Source organism: Micropterus salmoides, unplaced genomic scaffold (assembly GCF_014851395.1).
Source record: "Micropterus salmoides isolate LMB-PRFRI ecotype aquatic unplaced genomic scaffold, ASM1485139v1 Ms_hic_scaffold_2621, whole genome shotgun sequence".
Classification (NCBI taxonomy): domain Eukaryota; kingdom Metazoa; phylum Chordata; class Actinopteri; order Centrarchiformes; family Centrarchidae; genus Micropterus; species Micropterus salmoides.
The window spans coordinates 1,658-21,114 of record NW_024041842.1 but is presented as its reverse complement, the minus strand read 5'-3'; the positions used below and the strand labels follow the sequence as shown (position 1 = coordinate 21,114).

Genomic DNA, 19,457 nt, shown 5'->3' with positions numbered 1-19,457 from the left:
TCATATATATTTATATTGAGTTGGTGGCAGAAATCTCAGAGATTAATATCTCAAAAGCTCAGCAAACAAAACCAAGACTATCTGTATGGCTAGATAAAATAATGCGCTGGTTATCTGGTTGAACCAACCCTCTAACCTAAGCTTAATTTTTAGCTTAAAGCAATATCTATCTAAAGTTTGCTCTAAAGCCACTAGTCACCATACGCAACTAGTCATACCAGACTAACTAGGCTGAAGCTGTAAAACCCCTAAGTGTATTGAATAGAGCAAGGATGTGTATAATTGAAATATAATAAAATAAAATAGTAAATAGTGTTATTTCTGCTTTCTGAAGTTACACGCTGTTGCTTTAAAGGATAAGGCTGGCGATATTTTATATTTTTGTTAATGTCAATCCCACGAAAAGGTACGTCAGTCTGTCTCTCATTACTTTCCGACTTCCCTATCCTGGTTCTCCGCTCCAAGACCGTAGTTTCTTGAATACATTTGCATGAAATGTGTGGAGTCCACTGTCTGCTTCTGGACCTACACCTGTGCTACTAGACTACAAAACCATAAATGGTAGACACAAAGCTAGAAATACAGGAGACAGCACTTAACACACACATCATCATTTACCAGGCAGAGTGTTTATAGAGAAGTGCTTTGTTTCATCTCAGCAGATTTGGCCCAGTTTGACCTCCTGGCTGGCTGTGTTGTAACTGTGGAATGAATGTGAATGCTACTGTGACTAATCATTACTTCCTTTTATTAAAGCTAAACTTTGATGCCTGTAATCAGTCCGGCAGTTGTGTTACACTTGAAACTAAAGATTGGGCCACATAAAGACTGTATTTACTGCATGGGAACAGATTAGAGGGAGATACAGGGGTTAAAACAATTCAGATCTGGCTAAATTTGATCCTTGTTTCTCGACTCTTTCCATGTATGTGTCTATCTATGCCAGATGTGTGAGCTGCCTGAGCACCAAGTGGAAGTGTTACTGGGACCAAGAGAACCACCTGTGTGTCTCCAATAAAGATGAGTCAAAGCACGACCTGCTGGAGGTGGGTAACTCTCCTTTTTTTTAAACTCCATTTACTCAAAGAGACGCCCGGAGAATCTCATAATATTAGGATCCCACTAGTTAGAACCTCAGACACAATCCAGACTCTTCTGTCCAACAACTCCAAGTTTGCTGTAATGATCTGAGTCCAGACAGGTTAGGCAAGAGCAATCATGTGGCAATTCAGTATGAGGTTTAAAATGTCTCAACTGTAGAAATGTTGAAACGTGCTATAAAATCTCAGGAGGTTCTGGTTTTACAGACTCCTTACAGGGTAATGTACCATTTTAAAACTCCTCTGACCTCCTCTAACGTTGGCAGTTTAGTTTGATATCCCAGCATGTGGAAGAGTAGGTTCACTGTGTCCCTGTTTTTATAGGGAATTATTACTAAATGTCAAGACTGCTTGTTCCCAGCAAAGAGATAAATCTACACCTACACCTTTTTAGCTATGCGCCTTCATTTTAGGTAGGTAACACAGTATGAGATTGTACAAATGGATTATGTAGTTGTATGTTTGGCAACATAAAGCCCCATGAGGGTGTTAACTACTCTGAAAAGCAAACAAACCGAATAGTGTAAAAGGCTTGGCATGAGCGCATGAGAAGGCTGTGAAAGTGGGAAATGCATCCAAACCTAGAGTAGCATCATTGAAACCAATTACAGCTCCCCAGATACCACTGTCCTTTGTGCTTGCTCCTGACAACATCAAGACTAAGTCAGCCATCTTATTATACTTGTACCCCGTGGAGCTTTATTGCCGAGCCATGGCCCGTGTGAGGAGGCATCCTCCCAGCAGACTTTGGCCCTGAGGGCAAGGGGGTCTGACTGTGTCCACACACAGTTCTGGTCCCAGAAAAAGTGGAGAGGATATGACTCACAGTCCTCTGGTCAACTTCTGGTCTTGTTCTAGTGTCTAGTGTTTTATTGCTGTGAACATGAATGCTTTGCCTTTATATCACAAGACCCCCTGAAAGAGGAAATAGCTGAAGTGATAAAAACATCATTTTTCTAAGCAAATACAATCCTAGTCAGGCGTGCTGTTTCAGATCCCAAGACGCACAAAAACAAATATATTAACGCACAAGAGGCTCAAGTTACTTTTAGTTATTTAAATGTTAGGTTCTTTTTAAACATGAATAAAACTGGATTAGGTCTTTGTAATGTAGGTCATAAGGATATGAGGAGGTTGGTTTTTTACTCTTCTGCTGAGCCCATCACAGTGTCCGGTGGGTCTGTTTTTCTAATCCCTCATCGTCTCGCTATTTGAAGCTATTGTTGTTTCCCTCAGAGCGAGACTTTACCCTCTCATTTCCTCCTCCTACAGATAAACAGGACAGGTATTTTGGGTTGCGGATGTGTGCTGGGGAGTCATTGTTTTCTTTAACTCCTTTATGTCACTTCCTCCACAGAACGCTGCTTCCTGTCCCAGCCTGGTTGCCTCAGAGGTTCCTCCATCACCATCAGGAATGGCCCAGGACTTCACCGTATCCATCAGCAACATCCAGGAGGTACAACAGACAACCCCCAGCTATGGAGCTGGACTTGGACTTTGTCCAAAATGCACGTTGTGAAAATGACTGGAATAAAACATAAGCATATGGCGTGTTTGCTTCAAGCTGAGTTAAATGCAGATGGAACTTTGTGTGCTGGGATTTGGGTCAATGAATGAGCAAAACCTGAGTTTGAGTGATCTCCATGTTGTGAGACAGATATGAAAAAGAAGAATTAGCGAGTATCTTTATGCTTATGTTGCTCACTGCTCAGTTGTCTGGGCCCACCATGCATCTGGTATCTAGCTGTGACTAGCTGAGCTGTGCCTTCGTCAGCACAGTGTACAATGTGCAGTCAGTCTGAGGAAGCACACGCGGCAGGAGCTTTATTTCACTCATGTTCATTTTAAATTCGGTTAGTCCTTCCAGATCAGTTTTTTAAACTCCTATTCTCATCCTTAATCCACACTGAGCGAGTCAGACGCTGATCCTGCATCACCGATAAGGACACAACTGGGATCTTCTAAAAATTCCAGTGCTGACTAGTTGCCAGGCGTGGTCAGTCACACGCCATACCCTGGCCTTTCAAGCTGGTGTGTTGCTATGGTGACAGACACTGAATCATATACACCCCCAAACACACACATTTCCTCAGGACAGCCTGGACGTGATTGGTTATTCATACTACTCTTTAGTATGAAAGTTTAGGCAAACTGACTTGTCGGCAAGTCAAAGCAGCAGGAAATATGTTGTCACTCATGTTTGTGCTCTTGGATAAGCATCGCCGTCACTCAGACCCTCCTGGAATTTGTGGTGAATTTTGGTTTGGTTCTCACACTTTTTATTAACCTAATATAAACTATTTGGACTTTACTGTGATAAACAGGCACACCAAAACATACAACAAGCAGATGCTTGCAAGTTTGTCCCCCAGTATCTGTTAGTTCTCAATGTGTACATAAGTCCAGGGAACATTTCAATGTGTGGGAAAAAGAGCCTGTCAGATGCCAAAAAAAATCAGGCTTCTCTGGTGTCAAAAAGCACATAGAAATAGCAAAGTGTGGAGAGGGCGATGGAAGTAGACCAATTTAAGCCGTCTGGATTCACACACACAAATGATTTCATCCTCTTCAAGTGCTTATCCTTTACTGCTCTTAACTCCTATCTTAGCTCCTTTATGGTCTTACCTTCACATACCTTGGCTCAGTTAAACTTGGGGCACTCATTTTCCGAAGAATAAATTCATATTCATTACTCTAGTTCTCAGATGACTTGCCGAGGTGTGGGAGTCCAGATGTTTATGAATATGAATTTTGAATGGATTGCATCTTTTCCTGGCAGGGACAATTATTGTGGGTTATTTTTCAGTATCCTGGTACTCCTTCGGAGCTGTCAATTGTTACCAGACGTGTTTGACAGAAAATTTCTTAGCAGAAGCTTTCTCCAGTTCTCTCATTTTGGCTACTAAAGCAGTGATTATCTTGTTCTGAGAACAGCATAATATCATATGTTGCTTGCTTGTTTTTTTTTAAATACTGCATATTGTTTAAAATGTGTGCTTTGCATAACAGGGGGAGGGGCTGGAGTGTGACTTTGGGACGGAGCCACGATATGAGGCCACATGGCTGAACAGCTCGACTGTCAAGTGCACTGGAGTTACAGTAAGTGAAGACAATGACCTACCAGAAATAACTTGTAATTCTGAATAAAGGTCAGTTAAGCTTGTGTAAAGTGCACTGTACATTTACCGTTTCAGTGTGCTCATTATTGTTAGGTGTAATCCTTGTTTGTAAGTTGTTTTTAATGCAATTATTTTAAACCCTTGTTTGGAAGTTGATTAAGAACCCATTATTATCTAGATCAACAGCAAGACGGAGTAAATACATGTGGAGACAAAATGACACACATTCACAGCACAACCTGTTTTATTGTTGCCCTTTACCTTTCTGTCCATGCAGCTGTCCACCACTCAGAGGAGTCAGGTTTATCACCTCAACCTGAGGAGGAGAGGATACTCTAATGGACCGGGGGTGGATATTTTTGTCGACAGCCCTCAGCCCATGATAGGTAAGACATTGCAATCATAGTTATGTAAACATGTAAAAAAAATAAAATAAAAATACACAAATGAAAAATACCATTTCCATCTGTTGCGCTTCAGCTGTTTGATAAGTTCTCCTGTATGTGCAGCGTAATTAGAGACTCACAAAAATAAGAACAAATCTGACACTGTTGCTCCCAGAATGCATTTCACTGGTGCATGAATGTTTTCTGATGAGACTGGTGGATTTAATTAAACCTGGAGAAAAATAAAGAATCGCTTACAGGGACAAACAGTGTTAGACTACAATAATAGTAGTTGGTGTATTACAACACATAATTTTCTAACAACTAGTAATTTACCATAATATCATATTCTGCTACTGTCTAATTACACATAATCATTATAGAACATAGTGAGCTGCAATTTAAGGTGTTATCAATGCCTTTTATAAGCCATGTCCGTATGCATTGTTGAAATACAGTTTGAGCTCCATGACAACAATGGGGTGATGAAAAGTGTTTTTGAACTTGGCATGTTGTCTACAGTGCAGCTACAAGCCAATCACCGCCTAGCCCAGTCCCAGATGTGCTGTTCACAGTCCATGTGTCTACCATTTGAACAACAGCCCTGAGTTACTGCCAGACATTAAGTGAACGGACATGATGGTCGCTTCATAACATCCAGAGTCATCAAATAAAAAAAAATAAAAAAAATAGACTCACACTTTATCACACACACGCAGGCACATACACGCTGTGATATGCACACATTCATGCGCAGATGCACATGCGGTGATACAAATGGGACTTCTCCATGGGACGCACATTGGAACATGAACATAATCATCTGTTTCTCGCTGGCTTTGTTCTCTCTCTTTTTTCCTGATTTATATTTATAGCCATGCATCATCCTATAAATGCTTATGCTGTTTATTTAAAGCATGCCGCCCATATGGGTCAAATGAAAGAAACTAAAGAATCTACAGTACTTTAAGTTAACCAGACAAACACAGTTCAGTGATGCTGTATTACAATAATAATTGCCTCTATGTCTCTCCCCCTGTATCCCATCTCCCTCTAGTGGAGGTGTACAACTGTAAAGTGGGCAGTTCGGACTGTTCCCAGTGCTGGGGCCGGGAGGATCAGGGTCACCTCTGTGGCTGGTGTGAAAACAGCTGTAAGCTGAGGGATGACTGCCAGTCGATCATGAATCAGTGTCCAGCTCCCGAGATCCACAAGGTAAGATCACAAGTTAAACATGCTACAAATGTCTGCGTTCATTGTCCCACGCTCCCCACCCCCTTTCTGCAGCCATCAGGCTCTATTTTCGGTTCTGCTTGAATCATGGGGTCATTCACATGTTGCGGTGCCCCCATTCCTTGTCTGTCCAGTGTCAGCTGCTGAGGGAGTGTCTGAATAGTGTCTCATTGAAGCAGTTCACTCAGTAATAACACCAACACTCACTTAGCCAAACCCTGTAGGGGACACAGCGGTCCTCTAAGGGCTAAGTCACTAAGGACGACACACCTTCCACCATGTGTAACTACAGTATGTGTGTAAATTGTGTGGATGGTGTCTGTATAGGGCTCTTTGTGTGGAAAGCCTCAGGATCTAAACGAAAGCAAACAAGATCCATGAGGGATTTTAGATTTGTGGCCACAAAAAGAGCAAAAACACAGTGGTAAAAAGGAATTAAGGAGTGTTTATCTTACACAGGATCTGACTGCGGTCACGTCAAAATGGTCATCGTGATTACCAGCGGGGCCTTTCTCTAAACTGTTTATGGAGCTCATTTGCATGATCCTCTTCATTTGTTTGTCCAACTTTAATGGGAGAGTATTTATAGTCATCCTCCAAACCTTTTTCTGCCACTACCGAACATTATATCAGCACAGCCGCAGTAGGCGGTCATGGGAAGCACGGCTCACATGAGACCCAGTCGGCCTGAACTTCCTGTAGATAAAACCTGGTCGGCCCAGGGGAATAAGTGAGCAGAACAAAGCAGGCAGACACACTCACGTTCACTCACTCTCTCTCACACACACACAGGCCCACAATATGTCACACAAATAGGCCATATTGAAGCATTCACGATTATCCCTCATTCTTTGTAGCTGTCAGTGTACTGTGACTAACAGGATGCTCTGTGAGAGTGGACTTCTTACGTGACTGAAGTTAGCTGGGCTGAGATGCCGTATGTGTAGGTAGACTATTGTTGCAGTATTCTCTCTCTCTCTCACTCTCTCACTCTCTCACTCTCTCACACACACACACACACACACACACACACACACACACACACACAGGCTCTCTCTCTCTCTCTCTCTCTCTCTCTCTCTCTCAGGAGAGGAGGTTGCAGAAATGATACTGGGGCTGTGGTTATGTGGGGTGTGTGATGCAACGCTTTGGCAGCCATGTTTTCCCAGAGAATCCATAGGGGTTTGAGCCCGAGTATTCCAGCTTAGGGAGGAAAAGATCAGCTCTCTCTAAACATTCACACACACGCATACCGCAGCAGTTCTTAGTTATATAGTCCTTTTCACTACGTGTACGGCTAAGACAATGAAATGTGTTTTTTCTTGCTCTGCTTTGTCACATACAATCTCCGTCGCAATATACTAGTACCAAAATATCAATAATATGGAGGAGGATTTCATTATTCCCTAAACTTTGCTACACGCCACCTAATTGTGAAAAATGCTCTTCGTTCAATAGCGTGACGTAAGACAATGGAGACATTTGTTATCTCTGCGGGCCCTTTATTCTCATGTTATGTGTGGGCTAGTGCACTGTTCAAAAAAATTGATTAGAGGTACTTCGGCATCCAAAACAGGAACTGCCAAACATAGTTTATCCACAACATGAAAAGAAAGCGAGAACAGAGGGATCTGGATCTGGGTGAGTTTGGGAGAGAGGATGGAGACCTATTCGGACGGAGAAAGGGTGGAGAAGGGTACAGTATAGTGAGGAGCCTTTTCCTGTTTTTGTCCTCATGTCCTCTGTGATTAGTGTGATGCAGAGGAACTGGAGTGAGGAAAGGAAGATGAAAGATCTGGCCTCAAAGCGATCTATTGGGAACAAAAAATAACAAAAAGAAAATGTGGATTTTATCAGTTAGGTAGTTTATCTGGTGCAGGTTGCATACCTGCATGTGCAGTACATTTGGAATATATCGGATTTGAATACGGGGATGTGGAATAATTTAGTTTAGTTTAATAGCTCCAACATTCCTTGTGGAGGTTTCTTTTTTTTCTTTTTTTCTCGCAGAGACACATTCACACCGTGTGATCTCCCTGAAGGCCTGGCAGAGTTTGTGCTGTAAATCAAGACTCACAGACTTGTAAGAGGTGTAAATGAACAGCATGCCAGCTGATGTTGATGTCAATGCTCAATGGCACCACAGAGACACACTAGGGTGCTATAAGATGCATAGTGATAATAAATAACTCTCGCTGTAGAGAGAGGATGGGTGCTTTTCTGTGTTCAACTGCCATGCCATAGTATGTGTGCATACATGTCTGTGTATGAAAGAATGTGTTTTCTTCGAAGGAAGTATATATATGTGGCCTAAGTAGGCACAGGGTGGTCACACTTAATACTCTAAAGCTTTAAGTAACCACAAAAACATTTACATCATTTCCTGTGGTGTAGCTCACACATAAAAATTGCATAAGTAATGGGTTGGTTTCCACTAGTTTGTTTTCACACTATATTAAAAGTAATATGCTCTTTCTTTACTTAACTGCCTCCCCCTTCTAGCTGGGAAATATATGGTTTATTTTTATGCGCTGTCACTCTTGCTGTCTCCAAATGATCTGAATTCAGAGCCAAACCTTGTCCTTTCACCTAGACCAAACAGAAGTGCTGTTTTCATTCTTAGGCTGAGTTTCAAGATAGCGCCGGAGCCAGGCTAATAACGCAGAGGGGTCACACTGACCTCGGCTTTGACAGGGGGGGTCATTCAGGAAAGCATTGATGCAACTGGGCTAGCCATGCTACAGTGGCAAGGTGATGGTAGATTGCTTCTGTCTGGGCATCGGAGATGCTATCTCTGACGCTTTGTTTCCGTGGTGATTTGAGAGGTGACGGTCCTCTCCTTTCTTTCCGCGGCTCCTGAGTGGAAAGTTAAGAGACCAAAGGCGAGGGCTGAAATGATGTGTGAGAGCCATACCCCTGAACAACAGCAGAAATTGGACTAAGGAATTTGACGGAGCAGACACAGGAAAACAGATGAAAGGGAATAGCAATCTGCATTAATTCCCCTCTTGAGGCTTTACTCTCTCACTACCACCAGCATTCACTCTCCTCTCGACACTCAGTTCCCTAAATTGCCTCCCCACTCATCCACCTTTCTGCTGTGCTCTCCACCTCGCCTCTCCAGCCCTCTCTCTCTCACTCTGTCTGTCTCTTGTGGGATGTGAAGGGGGCTCTTAGGCTGCTCTTTATTTGCATGTTCTGTAGAGGATTAGAGGCTGAAGAGTCTCAGACTGGCACAGTTAAGAGTCTGCTTTGTGTGTGTGTGTGTATACACCTAAACCGTGTGTCTATTCTGTTAGATCTCAGTCTTCAGCTGAAGAACACTTACATGGGCCACTTGTCCTTATCTCTCTGTGTGCCACGGTCCATGTCAGCATCAGAGACAGCATCCCCGTTCTCTAAATTCTCTGTCATGTTCATTATCACCCGTCATTAGTGGAACATTTTTAGGGAGGTAATCTACTTATGAGCGCTAATGTATTGTGCATATTACAGTGTTTTCCCAGGCTTTCCTTTCTCCCTGTTCATTGCTTCATTCTGTCTTTGTTAGATCTTCCCCCTGAGGGGTCCAGTGGAAGGAGGCACCCTGCTGACAGTACAGGGCAGGAACCTGGGCCGGAGGGCTGAGGCAGTAATGGTATCTATTGGACATGAGCCATGTACTCTCCGGCCTGACCTCTACACCGTTTCTGTAGAGTAAGTACTGTAACATATAGCAGAATTATGTTTCACAAATTTGCACGCATAGGTTTCTGACAGCTGTTACCGAAGTGTTTGCTGAAGCATAACAGTGCCGTTTCTTTATACTTTTTTAATTACACAGTCTACATTGTGAAAATGGCACCATGGAAGAAATAAGAGCATGTCCTATACATCAATATCGTTTGTATTTTTAAACCCTGCTAAAATATGCAGTTATGCTGCAGCTAGGACTGGTGAGATGATAGCTAACAATTACCTGTTGTCATGGTAACCTTGCATGCTTTCAGGCAGGTGAGTGGTCAGGTGGATGGCAGGCATAAATAGACTATCAGAACAAATGGAAAGATTTGTCGCAGTTTATATACCTTTAAAGAAATCCTGACATGGAGATCTCAGCCCTGGACACAGTGTGAAACCAGACCTGAACCAGTGAAATTAAAACTCATTTAATGGCTAGCCACTAGAGGAAGCCAGCTGTCCCTCACTGGAAGACCTTATCAGCAGGGGAAAATCGAGAGATGCCATCTGTTAAAAAACTTTAGGAACCACAGGAAACTCTTGAATACCTGTAATACAGGTGTTAACATTATATTTAAAGGGAAACACCACCGATGAGCTAACCAAACCTCTGTAACCCTCTCCTCATCTTTGCTTGAGGCAATATTGGATCTTTTTTTTACTGTCAATTGTGAGTCCGACAATGTTAGAGGAGTGCATATCTGTGGAGTACTCTTTTAACCCTGACGATATGAAAATGTGAGAATTGCAAAAATCGCCATTAAAAGCAGCTCGTGTGAGCCAATTTTACTTCTCAGTTTGTAACTGACAAACTTTTATTTAAAGAAAACACCAGATGAGCCACTTTTAAACAAGTTACCAAACTTTCTCTCACATATCACCATTAAAAATCATTAGCAGAATCCAGCTCTTACATGTCCACCAGTCTTGGCAATAGAACAACAACCATCCTTGCATGGTTTAGTTCTCATGTATTCATGAGGCTAATTTTCACAAATATTATTATGCAGAACAATTCTCATTTTAAATGACTCCATCGTTATCCCTCCGTAGCTCAGGGACCATCACACAGTCACCATGGAGACAGCAGGACCCCGCTTTGACACCTGCATAACCGAGCTCTGTGGAAGTCCTGGTAACTCTACAGTTACATCCAAACTTCCATTCAGTATCTGTAATGTTCCTTGAATGGAACTGTTTATCTGGTCTTGCTCCACTGAAGCCAATCATTGTATTAAGACCAGTTGGAGAGTGACCTGCAGGTCTTACCCGTCACTCCAGCTGCCTGACACATTCCCCAAAACCGCACATGTCAAAAACAGCGAATCACGTTTCATTTCTGGGGTGTTCTCATCTTGTGTCGTCATTCCTCATTGGCTCCCGAGGCTGGTTGTTATGACAGCAAAGCATATCCTCGTTGCTGGAAGTGGCACTGACAAATCATAACACGTCAGTGTATCTGACAGTGTCAGCACATTTGACTTGCACCGACACACACAAGCATGAACACACGTACATCTTTATATTTCTATCCTTGAGGGGACCTCTCAATGATTTAATCTGATCTCATCACTTTAACACATCTCACCTTACTATGAACCTGATTTAGAAAAAAATCTAAACCTATTTATTAGTGCTGGGCAACGATTAAAATTTTTAATCTATTATTTAATTTTTAAGTCGGTGCGTGTGTTCACTCGCACAAACTTCACTCGGTTAAAAACTTGAAATGACGTTACAAGTTGCGGTGGATATTTTACAAGCACAGACCAGGTAATCTTAAAGCAACATTGAACACAAGGTGCAGATATTGGTTTCGGCTGTTTAAGTTGTTTGATAGGCTGCGTCATTAACAAGCGAGCGCGTCACCTGCTGCCATGATAACAGATCGCCGGTGGAAAAATATGGAAAAAACATGACAGCGTAGTCTGCCGAAGCCTCCTTCCACTGCTTGTTTGGGTGGGTGATTTGCAGGCTGATCAATATCCCGCCCCTCCTGTGACCCATGGTTTGACTGTATGTGTATTCAGAGCCAGTGAGCAAGGAACTTTCAAACTAATAATAATAAAATAAGAACTGTGTTAACGTGTGATAAAATAATTGTTGCCGTTAATTAATTAATGCGTTACGGCGATAATAACGCGATAATAACTTGTTAATGTGCCAATCCCTACTTTTTATATAATATATCCTTACCCCTAAAGCCTCTTGATGAAGATGTAAAACCCTGTTTCACAAAAATATTCTCATTCAGAAGCTCTAAATTCAAAGTGGCTCTTGCAGAAATGCCATACAAACACACTCGCCACCGCACACACACGCCTGCACATGTGACCTCATTTACCAGGGCTGTTGAGACAGGTGTCTACTCATGCGCTGAGAGGTGAAAGTTCACATCTCTGTGCCAAAAGGAAAATGTGCAGAATTGTGGAGACAGCACTCCACTCACTGGGTGTCAACATTTTAATTAATGGCACAGTCAGTCTAGGCACACCTCATTTACTGAAGTATTCTCTGAATATTTGGCTCAGATCCTCCATGCTGCCCTCTCTATCATTTTAATATGAGCCTTGAATGGCCTTGGCCATGTCCATTTAGCTGCACTGCAGACAGCACTCACATCCAAACACACACACACACACACACACACACACACACACACACACACACACGCACTTTATTGTTGATCATCTTCATCATCCATTGAAGGGAAATGATTGGAGACATCTTCAGAACAAGTCAAAATATCACCCTCTGAAACCCATAATATCCCCACAGTGGGGCGGTGCTGGAATGTGGAGCAGCGGTCAGTCCAGGCTCTGTCGGCTCAGTGTCCTTTGACTATGATTACACTGTATCAACATCACAATCAGCTCACACACACATATACACACACCAGGGTATCTGCAGATATGCAAAAGTCTTCATGATTCCGTTTTTCTATTTATTATGTATTTATATTTGATAGCATTTTTTTAGCTGCCACAGATCCAAATAAACAAATAAATGAACAAATATCAGGCTGTTACAATAGATGTGCAAATGGTTAATCTATCCATTTTCTGCCACTTAATTCATTATGTCATTAGGATTTTTTTGTTAGAACCATTAGTCAAAAGAAAATGAATCGCCATCTATTTTGATAGTTGATTAATCATTTTAAGCTAACTATTATTTGGATTCAGCTTCTCTAATGTGAGGATTTTTCTTTTTCTCTATTTTATATCATTGCAAAGTGAATACCATTCGGTTTTGGACTGTTGGTCGGACAAAACAGGACATCTGAAGATGTCCTTGGATTTTATAGAACAAACTATTGATCAGGAAATAATTGTCAGGATGATCGATAGGGAAATACCCAAAAAAGTGATATATTGATAAATACCATCCCTACTGAGTTTCCATCGTACTTCCATATATGTATTGTCTATTTGCTATTAAGAAGATTTAAAAGTCTTAAATTAAACTTGGTAAACCCTGCAGAAAGCCTGATACACGTGTGCACTGCTTCAGGCTGATTTTATCATACCTTCTATCTACTGACAAGCCTGTGTCTGTACTCTGTAATACTGGTTTTATGTTTGTATTTTTTGCACAAAAAATCCTCAAGCATTATGGTTCAATAGCAGATATCACATAATATTATGTGTTGTGATAACAGCTTGATTCTCAGCCTGAATCCATCCAGAAGCAAACATACAGGTTTGGGCTGATTTGGGCTCTAATTTCTCTTATTTCCCTCGGGCTTCAGCCTGTGAATAGTCATGTTTCATTTTGTTTGTCCTTTTTTCCCCCCCTAAATCAAAGCATGTGAAATGATGCATTTTCTTCAAACAGGTGCGCTCCTGCCCTCATGACACGCAACAGACAGGACTGTAATCTGAGTGCAACAACATTTTTTTTCCTGATGCTTCTGTAATTAATGAGCAGAAATGTAGACCCTGCTATGAAAAGATGGCTGATACTGCAGGTTAAAGAATCTTTAACAGCTATTCTGTCTTATAAAGACAATCCATGTTTTAATTGGACTCATTAAAATCTACAGTGGTTCTTGTTTGAGTTCGGTTAAAAAACAAAATTTGTTTGAGTAGTATAAGGCCTGACATTTAAAAACTCAGAAACAGCTTTCTCCCTGGGCTCAGACCTGACAGCGTGACCCCAGCCAAACCCAGATCTGTCCAGCCCAGCCTCATCTTACTGTATGTCCTGCCAGGTCCTCCTACATAAAACACAGCTCCTCCGCTTATGTAAAATCCCCACAATTCCTCTGTCAATCACTTGCTGAGAATTTATAACCACTGTAGCACGAGGCACCTGACTAAATAAACCGACAGGGTGTCATGCTGGAAGGGGGATCATGTGAGGTGATAAAGGTTGTGTTACCCCCCAGAACATTTATCCCTGTGAGGCCCCCAGAACAGTAGATCCCTGTGCTTCGGTACACCACTGTGTCATTAATATGAGACGTCCCTGTAGAGCGCACACTGATGACACAAGGCTTAATCACAGCCACGAGGCGAGAGAACAAGCCTCAGCAGACCTTTAATCTTCTCTGTTGTTAGACACATCTGGTCTGAGGAGCTTTGAACTTTACATCTCCTGATATCAGATTTCTCGAGGCTTTATTGGATTCCATATGTAAATGTAATATGGTTTGATGAATTAGTTCATAACCACCATTCTCCAAGATTAATTATGTGTCTTTGTTTAGCAATCGTGATCAAGATCTCTTTCTTCATCTTTATATTGGTTCCCCCTCGCTTGCAATTTCAGTTGAGCAACTCCTTTTTTTTTTTAAATGAGTTGATTCCATTAAAGTTATAAGCTTTTTTGAGCGTTCCTAACCACAATCATTGTTTCTTTTTATTAAATGCTCTCTGATTATGGTGTTTTGACAACAAAACAAGGAGGTCACACTCTTTTTAAATTCCCCAGGCTGGTGTGTGTCACTGGACGGTCTGCACATGAGGAGAGGACAGATATTGTTCAAGTGCATGTGGATGAGGGTGAGATGGGGATGTCAAAGGAGAGCTTCTCATACTTAGTGAGTATTCTCCAGACACGTAACCTCCTGCTGATCTTTGCTTTCTATTCTATCTGTCTCTCCCTCCACATTCTTCTTCTACGCTCTCTTGTTCCTTGTTCCCCGCTGGGAAATCCTTCCCAAGTGTGTCAGTTGAGTGTTAACAGATGCGTTTTATGATTCTGAGGAATGTGAGTGTGTGGGAATCTTCAAACGTTCTTCTGAGCTGCAACTAAACACCATTGTCATTCTGCAATCGCTGCCAGCAAAAACAAATATGGCGATTGTTGGAATGTCCCTTTGCTCTGAATTCATCACTGATCGTGTCGAGCCAGCCAGCATTGTGTTAATGGACCTCAACCCACACAGTCTCCCATTGGATTTAGAGTATTCATCCAGTGGAAATACCCATGTAAGCCCTTTGTGTCTTTTTGTTTTTAGACAAAAGAGTTTTTCATAATTCAGTGCTGGAACGGTCTATCATCTCAGTGACTTCTAAGAGCGGTTCTGCCTGTGAGTCATCCCACAGAGAAATCACCCTGATCTTGAAGCCCATCTTGACACATGAGGATGAGGAAAATCCAGAACAACAAACATTACACTGTGCCGTTGTGGGAACTCTTCTCTGGCTTCCTTATCACACTCTGAGATGCTCAGTGTGAGAGGGGTTTTTACTGCAGGGTGTTCAGGGGAAGATGTGCGAAAAAGGGAAAGCTGTTTCGGAGACAGGATACGCGCCTCTACTGCATCTCCTTCCTCGAACCTTTAGACGGAAACATCTGCCTCCTTACACCCACTCTGACACCCAAACACACAATAGGTCTCCTCCATCCGTGCACACTGATGAGGAAGTGAATCCTGTCAGTAAGGATAAGAGGCTTCCCTGGAGGCAAGGTTCATAGCGGGGATAGAAAGTTCGAGAAGTGCAGGAATGCTGATGCTGGTAGCTGCAGAGCTGGACAGGGATATTCATCTTCGCCTGAGGAGCTTTTGTGTGTTGTTTGTATGTGAATATATGGCTGTGTGTACATGCAGTCTTTCACGTGTATGCACGAACATCATTGCTTCTTACCACCACTATAGCTGTCCTGCAAGCTTGGGCCCAAAGGCCTGTTGGCTTCAGCAGCACTTTAACATACTGCAGCATGGGCTGTCTTCACAGTTTTCTTCACTAATTTACTGTTATAGTCAGCAGCTGTCAAGATATATGAACCTCAAAGGATGAGGAAATATTTTATTTGGTGTCAAGAGAAGCATCATAGAGCACAAACACAGCTTTGAGTGAGCCTGACTTTTCTTGTGACAGAAGCTGTCAGATCACTGGTGATAAATGTGATGCCTCTCGTCTGCATTCAGATCCCAAAGATGCTGTCCATGGAGCCGAAGAAGGGCTCTCGAGCTGGAGGAACTAGGGTGTCTATCAGGGGGGAAAACCTGGACATTGGCTCTCTGGTCCGAGTCATGGTCAACAACACACTGGAATGTATCATCACCGAGTGAGTGCTTGCTTGTAGCTAAAGTTGTTTTTTAAGTCTTCAAGTCCAGGTCAGGTCTCAAGTCTGTCAGAGAAAGTCTTCATGTATCTGAATGTTGACCATTAAGTGACACAACATATGAAGGTGCTTTCCTTGCATTGATAGTATTGATAGTTATTTTTACATAGCTGACACCATGTTGTCGTCTTTGTTGTTATGTACAACTTCTTTGCTACTGCAGCAAAACTAATCGCCCCTCGGGACAAATAAAGGTCTTGAACTTGAACTTAAGTTATGTGGATATGCACGCTCAGCAGCTCTGCGTAGTTTGTGTATTGTGTAGTGTTTGTATGAAAATCTGCCAAACTGCTATAAACATAACTTTGATTTTAAGTGGAAACGTTGGGGTTTGAACATTTGTAGACATCACGGGACATGCGGTTACGATGTTTACCTCATTTTTTAGGAAAACAGATGAGACCATTGAGTGCACCATGCCGCCAGCCTTACAGGCACACACTGACTCAGTGACAGTGTGTGTGGAGTTTGAAAACAATCCCTGTCAAAGCACAGAGCTCAGCGCCACCTACACTTATGAGAAGAACCCCACCATCAGCTTCATTCACCCTAAAAAGAGCTACCTCAGGTAGGTAACCTGCTACACACACCACAAGCATTAAAACCAAAATGTCTTAAACATCTCAAGCTGGATGACCCTGCGGTTCCCCTCCCAGAGTCACTGACATAAACTGTTATTGTAATGCCGTCCTGATGTGCAGCATTTCTCCGTATTGTTTTCTAAATAGCGCAGCACGTGTGTGACAGGGTAGCAGCATGTCTTTGATGACATGTGAGCGGATTTTCACTGCAGTTGGACTGTTTTGCATTATTATTTGGTCCCCTGTTTCTGTCTTACTGTGGTGCAGGGTCTCAACGTATTTGCATCTAAGTATGAATTTGGCACATTGTTATCATGGCTGAGATGTGACTCTCTGTCTGTGTGTGTGTCTGTGTTACAGTGGTGGCAGGACCATCACAGTGACAGGCCGCGGTTTTGATCTGGTGCAGAGCGTCACGATGCAGGTGCTGGGAATTGGACAAACAGTGAGTAATCAGCTGAAATGATTCCTTTTTTTATCTATTTTTAAAGGTTTTTAATCATGTCATGAAGTCAGCACACTTCTACCAACCTAAAAAGCTAGTTTGACATTTAGGGAATTACACTAATTAATTTTCGAGAGTTACAGTAGATGAGAAGATCAATACCGCTCCAATATCTGTCAGTTAAACATGAAGCTAGCTCTGGTTAGCTTAGCTTAGCATAAAGACTTGAATCTGGGATAACAGCTAACCTGGCTCTGTCTAAAGGAAACAGAAGTAAATAAATGTACCCAAAGTGTCAGGAAGTCACTGCACCTGGCCAAGAAATTGCCTTGCAAATAACCCCTCATAAAACTACAAGTTCTCAACTGACTCTCTCTGGGGAAAAATGTATAGTTTATTATTATGTTGCAGGTAGATCATGTCATTAACCATTTGATGGGTGGATGGAAAATGCATTATAAGCTTTCCTTCTCCTCTTTATTCCTTCTTCAGCACTGCACAGTGGTCTCCCCCTCCATGATCACCTGCCCCTCCCATGCATCTAGCCAGTCGCAGCAGACCTCAGTGCAGTTTTTCTTGAATGGAGTCCTCTACACGGGTGACAGCCCCTTTTCTTCTGACAGCGAGGTAGAGGAAGAGGAGGGGGAGCCTCATAAAGGTCACTTCCTGTTGGAGTACGTGGAGGACCCTCAGTTCTTCACTGCCAACAAGGAGAAGCTGATTAAACACCACCCAGGAGAGCCACTGACGCTCGTCATCAACGTGAGTGACGCTGCTGAGACAGGAAGTTCAGCTTAGTGCTTTGTTGTTATGGTGCTTTCCTGATAAGTCAAGGAAATGATCACCTCTAATTGGATGGGTATAGGATGCTGTTTTATTGACTACATAGTATTTATTGTGAGGTAGTTATAAAAGAAAGTCATTAAACTGTACTTTACACAATATTTTTGATCAGATTCAACATAATTGTGCAGCAATAGTTTGCAACAGCACTAGGGTTGAATCATACATATCATACAACTAATGTTTAACAAATAAGCTCAAAAATTGATAGTCTGTAATTAAAATTAAAATGTTGGCAGATATATTACATAAATGCTACTATTAAAATTATTATCTCAATTTTTTGTACATTGTGCTTTGCTAATAAATAGAAGACAAGAGATAACTGATCAAGAAAGAGATTTGACACTGAGTATAATGAACCCTGGTATTTTGTCCAAAAATGGAACATAATCTAACATGTAAGCACAAACTAACACAGCTAGATTTTCCATCCTTACAAGAAAACAAGACTGAGAGTCTACAGCCACACTAGTAGCTTTCTGTGCTTTGACACTGCAGTGCTTTGAGCTGAATGCTAACATCAGCATGTTAACATGTTCACAGTGACCTGCTTATCAGGTAATGTTTACCATGTTTGCCATCCTAGCCTGGCATAGTAGCATGCAAACATTTGCTAGGTTTAACTAAACACAAAGCACAAAGATTGGAATGTCATTAGTTTTGCTGGTATTTGGTCATAAATCACCAGAAAGCACCGGACACATTTACATTTTGACATGATGGTAGCGCTATATGAAGGGATCAAAGGATCACCAAAGGGATTTTAGTCACTTTAGTTTATCTTGAGGGGAACATGAATATCTACTCCAAATATCATGGCCATCCATCCAATAGTTGCTGAGACATTTTACTGAAAACCAAAAATGGTGGCAATAAATGACAAGTCAAGAGGAAATACATCCTCCAGAGGCCACGAGTGCCTGTAATGTAATAAACTATCCAATACTTGGTGAGATATTTCAGTCTGGACTAAAGAGCTGGACTGAATAACCGACACTGCCATAGCCACACCGATAACATGGCTGACAAGCCTACTTTTTTGTGAGGAAAACAGTCAAACTTAAAGTTACTATCAGCAGAAAACACTTGCTATCTCAGCTTCCAAAAACCCATATTCAAGTTCTACATAGAACAAGTGATGGCATTTTCTAAGGGTTGCTCATTTCTTGGCTTCAAAATCACCTCTGCTGTAAACTGACTGCCCCCACTGTGAACAGCAGACAAGGCTGAAAGTTCCTTTAGTCACGTTCACATAAACCAGAGGCGCATAAAACACATCAAAGGCCGCTGTCCACTGAAACGTGTTGATTTCTGTTGGGGTTCTGGCGGGGGAATGGCGCAGTGGCAGCTCAGTGGGAGGTTTTGTGTTCCTGTTGCCTGGCTGATCTAAGCACCTGTCTGCATGGATTCATCACCCTGGCTGTGACACCGTACGACATGCACATGCTAGC

General features: G+C 42.1%; 1 protein-coding gene across 1 annotated transcript; it reads left to right on the top strand.

The window, feature by feature from the left end:
* Positions 1-946: 946 nt before the first annotated feature.
* LOC119919221 (plexin-D1-like) lies at positions 947-17,922 on the top strand (the record flags this gene model as incomplete). The annotated part of the gene is given in 11 exon segments (XM_038739657.1): positions 947-1,046; positions 2,458-2,556; positions 4,110-4,199; positions 4,497-4,605; positions 5,663-5,820; positions 9,389-9,534; positions 14,494-14,602; positions 15,938-16,077; positions 16,523-16,702; positions 17,076-17,160; positions 17,653-17,922. Coding segments are annotated over 10 exon segments (1,329 nt in total), but the record flags the coding sequence as incomplete, so codon positions are not given.
* Positions 17,923-19,457: the final 1,535 nt, after the last annotated feature.